The sequence below is a fragment of the Clinocottus analis genome, unplaced genomic scaffold (assembly GCF_023055335.1).
Source record: "Clinocottus analis isolate CAN_PGR_092001 unplaced genomic scaffold, fCliAna1.0.p SCAF_7, whole genome shotgun sequence".
In the NCBI taxonomy this organism is placed as follows: Eukaryota; Metazoa; Chordata; class Actinopteri; order Perciformes; family Cottidae; genus Clinocottus; species Clinocottus analis.
In genome coordinates, this window is record NW_027176229.1 from 14,209,989 (window position 1) to 14,224,108 (window position 14,120).

The window sequence follows — 14,120 nt, forward strand, 5'->3', positions numbered from 1 at the left end:
ATAATTCAACTCATTTGGCAGTTTGAGGTCTCGGAGGTCTAGGGATAAAAAGTGTGGAGAGGCCTAATGGCAGACGGAGGGACCAGCCGAGGGCACTTCTTAGGACATCTCTGCAGGAGAACATTTCTGGAGCAGACCCTGGAAACCACAACAATCCATTAGCTACTGAAGAGGAGGACCGGGCAGGGAGAGGTGAGGAGAAAGACAGGGGACAGAGACTGTTGCAGAACTAGCGGCATTCCACAGTTTCCTTAGACTTCCACGTTCTCAACACTAACGTATGGTGTGTTTGGAACCTTTAACACAAGCGCTGAAGATCAAAGTCCCTAAACCTCAAAAAAAAAAAGGAAAATGGACTAACTTTCAAATGCAAAGACATAAGCACAGGCGCATACATATACTGCTCTTGAATTAATGTGTTTAATCTGCTAGTGGTTTTAGGAACTGAGATGGACTTATGTGATAGTTTAGTGACAGCACTACAGCATCTGTGGTGAACATTGACAGGAACAGTCTTCCACCACAGTGAGTCTCTGTGCCCCTGTGGGGCGCCAGGCCTCCTAAGGGGTATTAATTGAGATGTTGAAGGAATAAGTGAGATGGGACTGCGATGGGGCACAGTGTGTGTTTGATAGGAAAAAGGATATTTTGGCAAATTCTAGTCTGGGCATGTTTTGGGGGCCCTTAGAGAAGGCAGAGTGAGAGCATCTGTGAGGGAGATAAAGAAAGAGAGAGAATTCTGAATGTGTGTGTGTGTGTGTGTGCGTGTGTGTGTGTGTGTGTGTGTGTGTGTGTGTGTGTGTGTGTGTGTGTGTGTGTGTTGGTGCATCTTGTAAATGAGAGAGAACCCTGCTGACCCCAAGCAGGAGTGTCCTGGGCACACAATTAAATGGTGTTGAAGCATGAGAATGAATAATCAATCTGCTTTATCATTACTGATGTGAAAATTACAATGCTCGTGAAAATGGCAAAGAAGGTTGGAATATTTCCCTTTTCTCACAAAAGCCTGTGTGTGTTCATGTTTTATTTGTGTCTTATTTTATGGATAAGTTTAACTTGAAGAGAAAAAATAGGTAGGTCACAGATTGTGCTTCCAGGCTTGCACAAAAAGATTTTTCTGTATGGCTGAAATAGTCAGTTGAGTATTACACACTCAGACATACCTCAATTTGCTCATATGCATGAAGCAGGATCATCATTGTATCATATGAAGATGGCAGGGTGAGGGAGGAAAATGTTCAAATTTGACAAAGGGAGAGTTTTTCCAGTCCAAGTGGGTGTAATTTTGGGATTAGGATTTGCTGTATGCTGGTTAGGGAACATGTATATGATGTGAAGGTTAATCACAGGCTGCAGTTTGGTAATGCTAGTCGTCACTGCACTGCAGTGCAATCAGCACTGTGAGAAAATAAGTGGGTCACAACGCGAGAGCTTGATTAAAATCGCGGTGATTATAGTGCGGCTTCAGCTCTGATTTTGTGGGTTTCCCAACATCTGTCTGCGCGAGGAAGAACCCATATGAATGAAAATAGACGCACAATATATAAGTGTAAGCTCGCCTGAAGAGGTTTCATGGGTGCACACATGTGCATGCCCCTGCGTCACATCACGGATATCCAAACAGATAAAATGGATATTGTGAGCATTCTTTCTTACTGAATCACTTTCCTTGACTAATTGTGTCTTTCTATTATTGAGGAAGATATTGAAACGCAGCAAAAACAAAAAACATGGAAAATGATACTAGTAACATTGACAAGAAAAGTTATCTACGCTAAAAAAAATTGCTTTACGCCAAGCAAGAAACCAACTAGATTCAGAAAATGTGAGAAAAGTAGAAAATATAACACTTCATGTAAAGTGTCGTGGATCAAAAAGAAAAAACAAACACATTGCATTGCATAAGACAAAAGCAACTCACAAAGACCAACATTGACAAATCTGACCCTTACTCTCACTTTTAGACTCATATATCAGACATCTGCTATCATGAAGGGGGCAATATTCAATATGATTAACTGAATTGTACATTTAGAGAGAGAGTGCAAAGGTAGCATAACTGCATGAATAGATTCTGTTTTTTTCTCCTTCCATCTCCTGTTCCTGCCAAGTTCCTTGGGATTCTATGTGAAAACACAAAGCGCGGGGTGAGGGAAACAATGCTCATGCCATTTAACAGCAATGTGAAATCAATATATCCTGAAATGGCAAGAAAAAACATCATTGTAAACTAGTTATTGACGTGTTAAAGTAATTTACACTTGCTTGTACAAGACAGATCGTGGCAATATTTATTTAGCTGGCAAGCTGGCAGTGGGAAAACGATACGGCAGCTGCAGCTATCACCAGATGCTGGTGTTACAATGTCCGTCCATCAAATCGTCCCCCTCTACCCCCCTCTTCCTACTCCATACCCTCCTCCTCCTCCTTCACTTTCCCAAATGGCTGGCTCCCTTTTCGCTGCAACCTGACAGCCTTAAAACAACTGTATAATTAGAGCTGCATCTGTCACACAGGTTTATTCTGGCTTTTAGTTTGGTCGTTACAGACTGTGGGAGACACTTGAGGACACAATACCCGAGTAAAGGAAATAACGGAAAAATACACAATAGCCAAAAAGCATGTTTGTTCACTTACGTAAGTGCATGTGTGAAATTAGGAATTTAAATGAACAACAAACAAGTTTGAAGTTGCCATAAATTAATCCCTTAAAATAAAAATTCTGCTGCAGATATGTTGCACAGCACAGAAAAACACCTAATAGCATACCATCACACAACATGTGAATAATTCAATTAGTCTAAACCAGTACATCAGTACAACAACCCATGCTAGCCAACTACACAAAAAAAAAAACAACGGGTGGAAAAAATAGGAAATATGCAGCTGTACGGTGAGTTATCCCACTATCAGCTGCTGCAATTAGGAAGCACAATGTAAAATGTCACAGCGGATCTGTATCATCGGCAGCCCTGTCACAGGAAAAGGCCAGAAGGAGAGGAGAAGCGCAGACTACGGCAAATCCCATCGGCCAGGCCTGTTTGAGTAACACAAGGCGGGGAAATCGTGTAGCGTTATGGCAGGACAACTCTGAAGTATAGTTCAGATGCTGTCATGTCACCCTGCTCCTATTAGGGTGGGATAGCTACAAAAAATATGATTAACTGGCAAAGGCATTAGTCTTCTGTAGTTTGATGAAATGCCAGAGGGCAACGATGAACATGAGGTATGAATGTGCTATGCATCTGTAAAGTGGGGATAAACTAGAAAAAAAATAGGTGTCTGACTGTACTCGGGCACGCTTGTATCATTGAATCAAATAATGCATGATATGTGAAACTTTTGAAAATACACTTTTGAAAAAACAAATTAGAAATAAAGCTTTTATTTCTTATTCAAATTACGTATAATATCAAAAAGGCTGAACATTGACTCAATATTTTTGGGGCAAAGAGCAACTGTAAACAGTTGGATCGAGATCAAATAAAATGGAATATAAACTGAAACTGAACCAGATAAAACTAATTTTCCTCTCCTGTTCCGACTTTCCAGCTCCCTCTTTCTGTCTATATTAGGAAAAATAATGGTGACGAAAGATGCCATTTAATTTTCAACTCATCATCATTTTGACATGTGTAACTGATGAATCTCCACAGGATATAATAAATCATTTGCAGATTTCCTCCCGTTTTTGATCAAGTTGGGATGACCAGACTTCTGCCCGGACTCATTACATTTGGGGAGCAGATTGAAAGCACGCCCAGGCATGCTCTGTGTTATTGTCATTACACACCCTGCGCAAGCGTCTGAGCAACTGGTGAATTAGCACCTCTGCCATGCATACGTAAAGTCACACTACTAGATATCTGTGTTAAAACAGCAATTATTGTATTAGTTTGAAGGAATGCAAACGCCAAATACTTACGTATGCCTTTGTCTCTTGTCTAGGTTAGTGGCATTGATCTCTATATTTTCAAAAAAGGAAGCTACAGGACAGTTTGTGACATATAGGGTCAAAATACAAGACATTTGAAAAATAGTGCATCCTTGCTGGAGCAACAGTACTATGAAACACATTTTTGGCATAAGGGACCACAGAATAATATAAGCTCCCTCTAGTGGCTTTAAAGTAGATTACACATACAAGAGCGGTCCTGAACATAAAATAATATCCAGACTCTCTGATTTCAATTAACAAGTGAGATGTATTTTGTTCGGCTGTAAATGATCCATTGACCTTGGCACACATGTAAATGTGTATAAAAAGTGTGAGTATGTGAAAATGTTTTTAATCTATCAAAATTAGCAGGGGTGGCATTGGTAAGTGCAGAATGTGTGCGTTTGTGTGTTGTGCAGGGACAGCTGCCTGCCAATGGAGACACTGAAGGTTCACTCACAGTAGCACAGAAACCCCCCAGCTGGGTTTGCCACTAAGGAACGGAGATGCCCAGGGAAAAAGATAAAGAGAGGGAGATGTGGAGAGAGTTTAAAAGGGGGAGCAAAAGAAAGAGAGAGGAAAGGGGGAAACATGCGAGAAAGAGGGAAAGTGGAGAGGGTGTGTGTATTCATATTTTGCCTATTTTGCCACAAGCTCTTCAAAGGCTACATCTTGTCTACAACACATCTGGGAATGAGAGTGAAAGTTGAAGAGTTCCTCCCGTTTCTCTCTCTTCTCAAGCCCACAAACACATTTTGCTGATTCTTTTTTTCTCTTCTCTCCTATTTCCTTTCAGCCCCCATACATCTATCTCTCTCCTCTTTCCTCCCTTTTTTTCTCTCTCTCTCCTCTCCTCTCTGCCTTTTTTGCAAACAAAACTTAGCAGTTGATGTCCAGCTGACCTTAATTTCACTAGTTCTGTTTAGTTTAGTTTCAAATAAACAGTGCAGCCCTTTTTATGAAGCACATCATTTCATTGATCTACTTTAAATCCAAGAACAACATCTGCCACTCCAATAACACCAACCATGAAACAGCAACACTGGGACAGTGGCTCACAGTGGTGTGAGTCGTTTGTTTAGAAATCACCTGCACAGGCTGTCTAAATATCAGACTGTCTGGGGCAAGAGACATCAGCGGATCTAGACTTTTTCTATAAACACAGAACACAGCCGAATGTTCGGAAAGTGAATACTGATATGGAGCGCTTTGATTCCTCTGAAGAGGCGTCGGCAGGTTAAGAGGATACCTTTTCTCTCTATATTTCCACTGTTTTAGTCACGGCTGTGTCTTCTTTCCAATTTCACTTTTCTCCCTCTATCTTCCTTTCTTGCCAAGGTTTATCCCTGAGGTGTCCTCTGGGGCTACCTACTGGATAAGCCATTTGAAATGCATTTTCTAAAGAACCTTCCGTTCCATTTTTGAACTGCTGCTATCTCTCAAAATGTCCTTAAGAAAAAGTGTGAAAGAAAGAATGGTGGCAAATGTTTTAAAGTACTCTTGCTGTACTTTTGTGTGTAGTTTTCTCATCAGAAAGAAGGCATAGTTTCCCAGCAGTAGTGTGATACAGACCTCTGGGACTGTGATCTGTGCTGGTGGGTACTGCACGATGTGGCCTGCTCTTGGAGAAACCTTCAATGTGCCACTCGTAAAACTGGCTGATGTGTCTCCTTCAACCTGAACACAGGAGGTTATTAGTTGATGATGTAAACCTCAGTGGAGCGAGGCAACGGTTTGATTTTAAATCAGGGATAATCTAAATTACTGTCTGATTGATTAAAATAGCATATCTATGTAGCTCGACATGACATAAAGAAATATACATTGTGACCCAATTATGATGTTACAATGGTAAATGATTTCCTAAGCAAATGCAACATACCGGTGGACCATGCATTGTCCATTGTTTGCTTATTAAGTAAGGCTCAGAATCTTTAAACATCTAAGAGGGCAATCTATAGACCTAAAGACATGATCACTCAGTTCCCATTAGAGTGCATCGCTGTGCTGCATCATGGACTGCAGCCTGCTTCGTCAACCAATTATGCCAATTATACCCAGAAACCCCTGTGGTGTTTTGATAAGACCTTCCACAATTTCTTCCAATGAAGCAATTTGTTCCAGTATTTGTTTACTGAGAGGCTGTGACTCGCAGCAAAAATAATATTTCTTATCTTCATTTGCCATCAGAGCAGAGTGAATGCACCACGAGCTAATCTTAACCTGGCTTTCTCATTGAGGTTTAATCTGGTCATGGCAACTTAGCATTTAGTATGGAGAGTTTGTGTGGAGGTGTCTGTGATTATTTGTGTGTGCCCTGTGAGCGTGCACACATGTGAGTTTGCATTTGGGGAGGGTGCGGAGGAGAGAAATAGACACGCCAGTCATTCTCCTCCTGCCCCCTCCCTCCCCTCAACCATGTCAAGAACCAATCACGTGTGAAAACTTGCCTTAACTTCCCTTGCCTGTGTGACTACAGCGTCAGAGAGAGTTTGACAGATCTGTGCGCCACGGAGGCGTCTCCCCGCCATTTGGCATGCCATGCGCGTCTGGTGCGCTGGAGACTGCCTGTCAAACGCCTATGAGTCGATGGCGCAGCCAGGGACCCTACGGAGTGCCAGATGGGCCATTAAGGTAGTATTAATGTAGATGCCATCGCTTTTCTCCTCTGACTGGGACATGCTCTCTCGAACTGCGAGCAGCTGCTGCCATTTACTAGGACAGCTTCCTGCTAACTTTGGCCAACTGGCATCACCACTGACTGGCTCTCAATGTAATGATGCACTTTTCTTCCCACTATACCTATGACTTTTGTCTTTCTTTTCCTCCTGCCTTCCCTTTCCAGAGGTTTCAACAGGATAGAGAATATAACTTCCAGCAGCCAAACTCTTACATGGACACACTCCTCCAGGCAGTGATTCCCTCTCCCTTTCTCTTATAGACACACCCGCACGCACACACACACACGCGCGTACACGGGCGCGCACACGCACACACACACACACACACACACACACACACACACACACACACACACACACACACACACACTAGAACTCTAATAGGAGTATAGAAACTGGATCCATCTGTACACTCACTCTTAAGCTCATAATCAAGGCATGATATTCAGTAGTGTACGGTTGTTTCTGTTTATGCCCTACTGAGTGCTAATATCATGCTTTAATTGAGAGAAAATTGGCTGTTGGCAAGAAACAGAAAAGAAGGTTACCAAAACCGCAACCATGGATAAGTGTTGCAATCAGTAATATTCTATTTAGTTAAGTAGCCTAAAATGGGATGTTTTGAGATCATTATTCAAATCACATTGACAAAATCCTATTATGAGAATTAGTTTTCCAGAAGGAAATGTACAGAATTATTGATGTGTAATAAATGTGCTTTCAGCATTACATACACTAGGGGCATATTAGGAAACAGTGGGGCATATGATTCAAACTGAAACAAGGTCACAAACACCATATTCTCTCATTCACACTGAGAAAACAATGTGTATTTCAAGTGCAAACGTACACAGTGAGTTCCAGAGTGCAGCTAAAGTCACCATACTGAACTGCTTTACCACCGTGGCCCTAAACAAGCCAAAGGCGGGAGTGAGTAGTCAGAGAGATGGGTCTGTCTTGGTACTTTTAAAAAGACGCATGATCTCCAGAGGCGCAGGTTAGTCTCACTACACAGCTGAGACTACCTCCCTCTGTTCCCTCGCTTCCCTGTTTCTCGCTTGCTTTGCCTCTCATTTTTTCAGCAGAGCCCAGGGCCTGAGAGCAGGAACAGAACAAGCGTCCTTTGAGGTGCCCCGAGGGGAGACGGGTATAGTAGTTTAGGTCGCTGTACACCCACATTGAGATCCCACATACTGCACAGCTTGTAACTGCGGTGTAACAATAGATGAGTGATAATTGCATACGCTATACAGTGACTTTATTGTACAGCAGCCTCTCTCTCTCTCTCTCTCTCTCTCTCTCTCTCTCTCTCTCTCTCTCTCTCTCTTTCTCTCTCTCTCTCTCTCTCTCTCTCTCTCGCTCTCTTCTTTAGCAGAATCGGTCTGAAGTGAGATGGGGGCGGGGGAGGCGTCTCAAGAGGCAGCTCAGATGAGGACTACAGGGTTGGCATCACTAGTGGTCAGTGTCGAAATCAAACGCACCGTCACCGAAGCGCAGCGAACACTTATGCTCCCGCACAGCCGTTAGTGTACTTGTGGCATCAAACTGACACCTTCTCCCTTGGCTGCTCCTGACAAGGAATTATTTTGTCGAAAAATTTGTTGTACCCTGCAAGGAGCTCAGCGGCAATTTGTACAGTTGAGAATAGATTTGATTGTGAGTTGATGAGATAAATGTGTATTGTATTGAATAATATTATGCAGGCCCAAAAATGCACCGCATTCATAGAGCAAAAACTATGACAAAAAAAAAATATTGTTATTTTTTGGCTGACATTACACTGTAAAATAACATAGAACCAGCTGTCTGTCAACTCGGGCTGATTTGAAAGTCATTTCAAGAGCCTCTTCAAAAAATCACTAATCAACCTCTTCCAACAATGCAAACCAATTTCTTCATAGTTGATTGAGAATAGCAATTGCTATTTTGGTACTTGGACTCAATGAATAGGGCCAGCTTTCTATCTCAGTATCTACATATTGAAAAGAGGCAAACTGGCACTAATCAGCGTGTCTGCCAAGTAACCAATGCAGCAGAGAGAGCCACATACGTTTTTGTGTGTCTGCCTGACTGACGAGATTAAGAAGCAGAAAATGATTGCAAAGTAAACTTTAGGATCAGTAAACAAGGTCTGTATATCGATATGATGGCATAGGGATCTACTTCCTACAGCTTTATCGAGGAAATCCAACCTGCGATGAACAGGATCATTTTCTTTATTTACAAGGTGCACGCAATTGCTTTGCCATGCAAATGCTTTCAAAAGCACAGTAATGCCATCCCGCTGTTGTGAGGGAATGATAGCTGCACCAGGACAAGCAAGCTCGGCTTTGATGGGCGCAGAATAACGGTGTTACAGAGCTAAGCAGTGTGTGTGTGGGTGTACTGCAAATAGGTTATTTTGGATGGGTTTTTTTAGAAGAAAAGAGGCATTACTGAGGCCTATTGGTGCACTGAGGTATACTTCCAACCAAGGCGATTAACATGAAAAGAAATATCTAATGTTATTTTCCACTGCTGTGAAGAGAGAAGCTGAGAAAAGCCCGTAATCACATTATTATTTGTGTCGGAGATCAAGATCAATCAGGGTTAAAGCGTGTCACAATGTTTAACAATAACAATGGATGGCTGCTTGTGTAGGAGATGTACACAACTGGATGGGTGATGCTGGAATTGGGGGATAGGATGAGGGCTAACAGAGACTCGTTTTCCACGTTTTTTGTTTCTCTTGTACCAGATTTGTGTTTTACATTATACCTGTATTCTGATTCCATAAACTCAATACACTCACACACACACATACTGTATGAATCTGGCTTCCAGCACTCGTCAGACACACAGAGACACACACACACAGAGACAATAACATAGTACTGTTCGACAACTGTCAAAGTGACAAGCAGTTTCCAAAGAATCTGCAGTGGGAAAGAGGCACTACTGGAAACATAAATACATGCTTAGAAAAAGCTTCACTCCCCTCAGAGGTGTGTACTGGAAACAACGCAGCATCTCAGTTCAAATACAGTCTCCAGCAGCAAGAGAACACATTTAGTGGCACAAAGGGCAACACTTATTTTACAGTCCCTACACAGTTCCTTTGAAATGAATGTTCAACAGCAGAAGAGGGTCAGAAAACCGTGTGGCTTTTATGATCCCTCTCGCAAACAGGTACAACAAACCAAGGGTCCTTGCTAAGATTGCTAAGATTCAGTAACGCAACGCATGGAGCTGGTGAGCACGCGAGGGGTGAGAGGGAGATTCAAACTTAATGAGTGCTTTGGCAGCTTGCGTGGAAAAGGCAGGAAGGCAGGCAGTGATTAACGGAACACTTCAGAGTACAAGGCACAGCGGTGCTCAAAGAAAACAGTGATGATCTCCACTTAATCGCGGAGAAGCCCGGAGCATCTGCCGCCAGAGCAGGGCAGCGGCACCGGCGAGCTCCCGCTCCGCTAGGCTGTCATCTCTAGAGAGCTGTGGCCATATGCTCAGCTTTGCCGCAAACTCACAGGAAGTTAATTTTCTGACAAAACACAGGGATAAATATGACATTCAAACAAGTTGTGCTCAGCCAGGCTGAACATGGATGCCGTGCCAAACTCAAGCTGCACACGTGTCACACTTAGGAACAGAGTTTATTTTCATGCTCCCACGGTCTCTTTTTGCCTGGTTGTGTAGAAATAAACAGACAATGGGTGGTACATTTTCAGCTGGGAGGTGTTAACCTACTTAAAGACAAAGAATCACACACCCGAAACAACATAACAGACTTGTGGTTTAGGGAACTGGCTTGATACTACCACAGCTAACATAGCCAGTGACTGCTAATTCTTATTAAATTGTTTCTATATAGCAGGACATAGGGAACTAAAGAGGGACTGTCCTATTTGCATACAAACACATCCCTCAAAACCCTGAGAAAATGACAATGTCATTGTTCTAATGAGGGGAGAGGGGGAAGAGACATCAGAGAGGGGAAAATATTTTCGTTCACAGACATATAGTTCCCTACGGTGTGTCATTAAAATAATGTCAATCAAACCATTAAATAGGAGCTCTGTCTAGTCCTGTCTGTTTCAGGTGAAAAAAGGCACAGTGGGTCGGAACAATGGGCTCACAGGTGTGAGCAGAATCCCAACACCTTATCACTGGGCCAATAAAGAACAGAATATAGTGTTTCTCAGATCTTAGCAGTCTCCGACCACTTCATTTCAGAATGTAAAGAGAAACGTAGCCTTAGGGGTGAAGCCGGCTGTTCCAACCTACAGATTCTTTACAACAATAGCCAGTATCGTATAGTACTGACGCTGTGGGATAGCTGGAGGTGGAGCAGCTTTTGTGGACCTACTGAAAAACACAGGGAGGCAATGCTGATGAAAGAAGGTGGAAGCTGGTGGTATGTAAGAGAAAGGGCCATGTTTGGGCCTCCACCTGGGGCATTGAGAGGCCACTGTTGCTGCATGTCCCCCCTTACTTATCCTTTGCTTTAGCAGAAAGAGGTGAGGGCTGGGTGCAGTCATGCAGATCCCAGTGGCTTTTATCAGAGAGGAGAGGTGAGAGGTTTGGCCTCTGGGACTCCATACTGCTGCCAGGTGGCCGGGTACTTTCTACCCCCCGCTCACCTTCGGCCCCTCTTCTGGGAATTTGTCTTATGTTACTGCTGGAACAAGGCCAGAGGTAAAACAGATAGCATAACAAGAAAACAGCATCTTGAATATGTAAAACCACAACTAAATACTTCACTGTGGTAGTAAGGCAAAACATTATGATTGATAATACTGCTGTTAAAGTAAACGGTTTTGAAAGTTGAGATTTGGAGGAAATTTAGTCAATAGGAAACAGAGACATCAAATATCACTGATCAACTGAGCAGTGTGAAGCTATTTCAGAAGACGTTGATAGTAAGAGTCACATCGAAAGTGCTAAAAAAAAAAGGTATTTCGACCATGTGAGAGGTAGTGGACTATACTCATACTCTGTCACAGAGCCTTTTCCTTTTTTTGTATCCATCCATTACAATACGTGGGTGTGAAAAACTGAAAGACGTAATGTATAACAATGCACTAATGTCACTGCAATAGACTGGGAAAAGCTGTCGTAAATATAATATATCCAGTACACATGCGCATAGAAGCACATGCCCATATATCAAGTGTTGAGTGGCAATCTTTCACCTAGACACTGTCACATTAAATGGGCTTATTTTGCATGAGAAGGAAGAGGGAGTGATGGGCTGCAGCGAGCAAGAGAGAGACTGAGGGACTGAATCAAATGATATGAGTAGGCAAAATTAAGCTCCAATGCAAGTGGAACACTTCACAAGAGAGCCAATTTCAATTCCACAGCACTTAATTTAGGATTTGTATGGTTCAGCACCATGCTACTGTATGGTAAGCCATCTAAGGACAGAGATAGAGACAGACAACCAGCCAAGAGCAATCCAGTCCTCTCTCTCTCTCTCTCTCTCTCTCTCTCTCTCTCTCTCTCTCTCTCTCTCTCTCTCTCTCTATCTCTCTCTCTCTCTCTCTCTCTCTCTCTCTCTCTCTCTATCAAACCATTATTATCATACCTGGTGGTCTTTGAAGTCGAGCCTCTGGACGTCATAACCTAGCTGGGCGTAAAAGTTGTTCCCAAAACTGTAACCCTGCCCAGTTTCAGTCCATATGAAGGAGTGTCTGCTTCCACAGGCAACACCCACTATGTTGACAACATCCACTTCTGCGTCGCTTCCCCCAACCTGCTGCAACTTAACCTCGACTGGCTGGTCCTTTACTGCTCTTGCTCCGTCACCAAGCCTGAAAAAGGAGACAGAAAACACAGTTTGATAGTTTTCTCTATCATGTAAAGGACATAATAACGTTTTGAAGCAGGGTTTCAGATAAGTCTCTTGTTGGCAAATTATAGGACCTGGTGATATTTTTTTTATATTTTCTATTCACTTTCAGTGTCTCATGAAAGGTGTGCTGTTTTACTAAATCTTTGTAAATCAATAATTCAAAGCAAACCAATAAAAACTTACAGAATCAATATAATATCTTTGTTTCACACATGAATCTTGTAAAAAATTAAGCATTCATTTATTAACAAATAAGTAAAAAGTTATTTTAATGCAAGAATATTATAAGATGAGATCTTGGTACATTCTTTCCAATATGCCGCTGCAGCAATACTGTGGTGCTGTGTTCTGATACGCAGACAAAGAGTCCTATATAGAGTGTCTAACAGGCATATTTCAGTGAGGTCAGCTTTACCTTCCGAGGGAAGAAATAATAACTCAACCTAACTCCAGTAGCTGAACAAATGACTTTACATAGGCCATGGCTGAGAGTTGTGCTTCTCTCTCCATGTCCCTTGTGTGAGTGAACAAAGAACATCCAAGACCCCTTTTTAAGATGAGCTGGTCAAACGCAGCCCCAGCACCCCTGTGACCTGTGAGCTCCCGGCAGCTTCAAACAGAGCTCTGCTGTTTGCTTCTTGATAAAATGTTCCTCTTTGTATTTGTTTCCCTGAGCCAGCGTCATAACCTGCAATGCCCCGGCCATATCTGCTAGTTTGCGGCATGTCTGGGAAAAATAACAAACAGTCTTCTCCATTATTTCCACAAACAGGGAACGAAAGGTCCTCGCCCGCCATCCCCACGAGAGCTTGTATTGATTACAACAATGCTTCAACTCAAGACAAGACCACTCTGGGGTCACTGCTATTTCCATCAGAAAGTTTGCCAGTTTAAATTTACACCGTTCCCTCTTACTCTTCTCCTTTCTCGCCTCCAGTGAGACACACAGGAGAGCTGAGGAGTTTTCAGATATCAGAGTGCCAGTTGTGTAACAGAGATGCTAGCCCTTTGCTCTGCAAGTGGGTGTTATGGAGCTCCAACTATAGGCTCCTCCAACTATAAGCTCCCCACTAGAGAGCCTCGACCTGCTTAGTGGGGTCAAAGCATCACGAGAGAAGAGACAGAGTGAGACAGACAGAGAGATGGAGAGCAAGAGGGGGAGAATAAGGGACAGTGGGAGACGATCAGAGAGTGAGAAGTGATGCCTCTGTTTCTTTTATGTATTTCTCTGAGGTCTGCAGTGCTGCTGTTTGAGTACTTGAGGGCCACTGAATCACTGCAGCCTCCAGGCCCTTAGATGGCATTACAGCCAGACTGGCTACTGGCTGGAGAAGTTTTAACAAGGAAGCTCATCAAGAGGAAAATAACTTATCTTTGTTTGTAAGTATGTCTGTCTGTTTGTTTGTCTGCCACAATGTCTTTCTGCAGTTTATTATACAGCTGTACGAAATATTGTCAGACAACAATAAGGCCTTTGTAGGACCTTTGGGAAAAACAAAACTGACCAATGATAGTTGAACTTTTATGGATACCCGAGAGGTCACCTAAAGTAAAGTGAGGACAATGAAAGTCTGAACAGTACTAATATACCAATACTTGGTAGAATAAGCACTGCTTACATGTTTATATATAAATATATTTTTACTTCTGAATTTTACTTACTGTCCAC

The 14,120-nt window shown here is 42.6% G+C and overlaps 1 protein-coding gene across 2 annotated transcripts in view; it reads right to left on the reverse strand.

Annotated features, from left to right (window-relative positions):
- Positions 1–14,120, reverse strand: part of LOC137779037 (uncharacterized) — a 281,596-nt gene that overhangs the window by 226,024 nt on the left and 41,452 nt on the right. Inside the window, exons 3-4 of one of the 2 annotated variants that reach the window (XM_068566487.1) lie at positions 14,114–14,120; positions 12,185–12,410 (exon numbers count right to left, since the gene is read on the reverse strand). The exon at positions 14,114–14,120 is cut by the window's right edge and continues 36 nt beyond it. In XM_068566487.1, the coding sequence (XP_068422588.1) occupies positions 12,185–12,410; positions 14,114–14,120 (233 nt within the window). The remainder of the gene's footprint in view (positions 1–12,184; positions 12,411–14,113) is intronic. The other variant, XM_068566488.1, reaches the window with a different exon arrangement.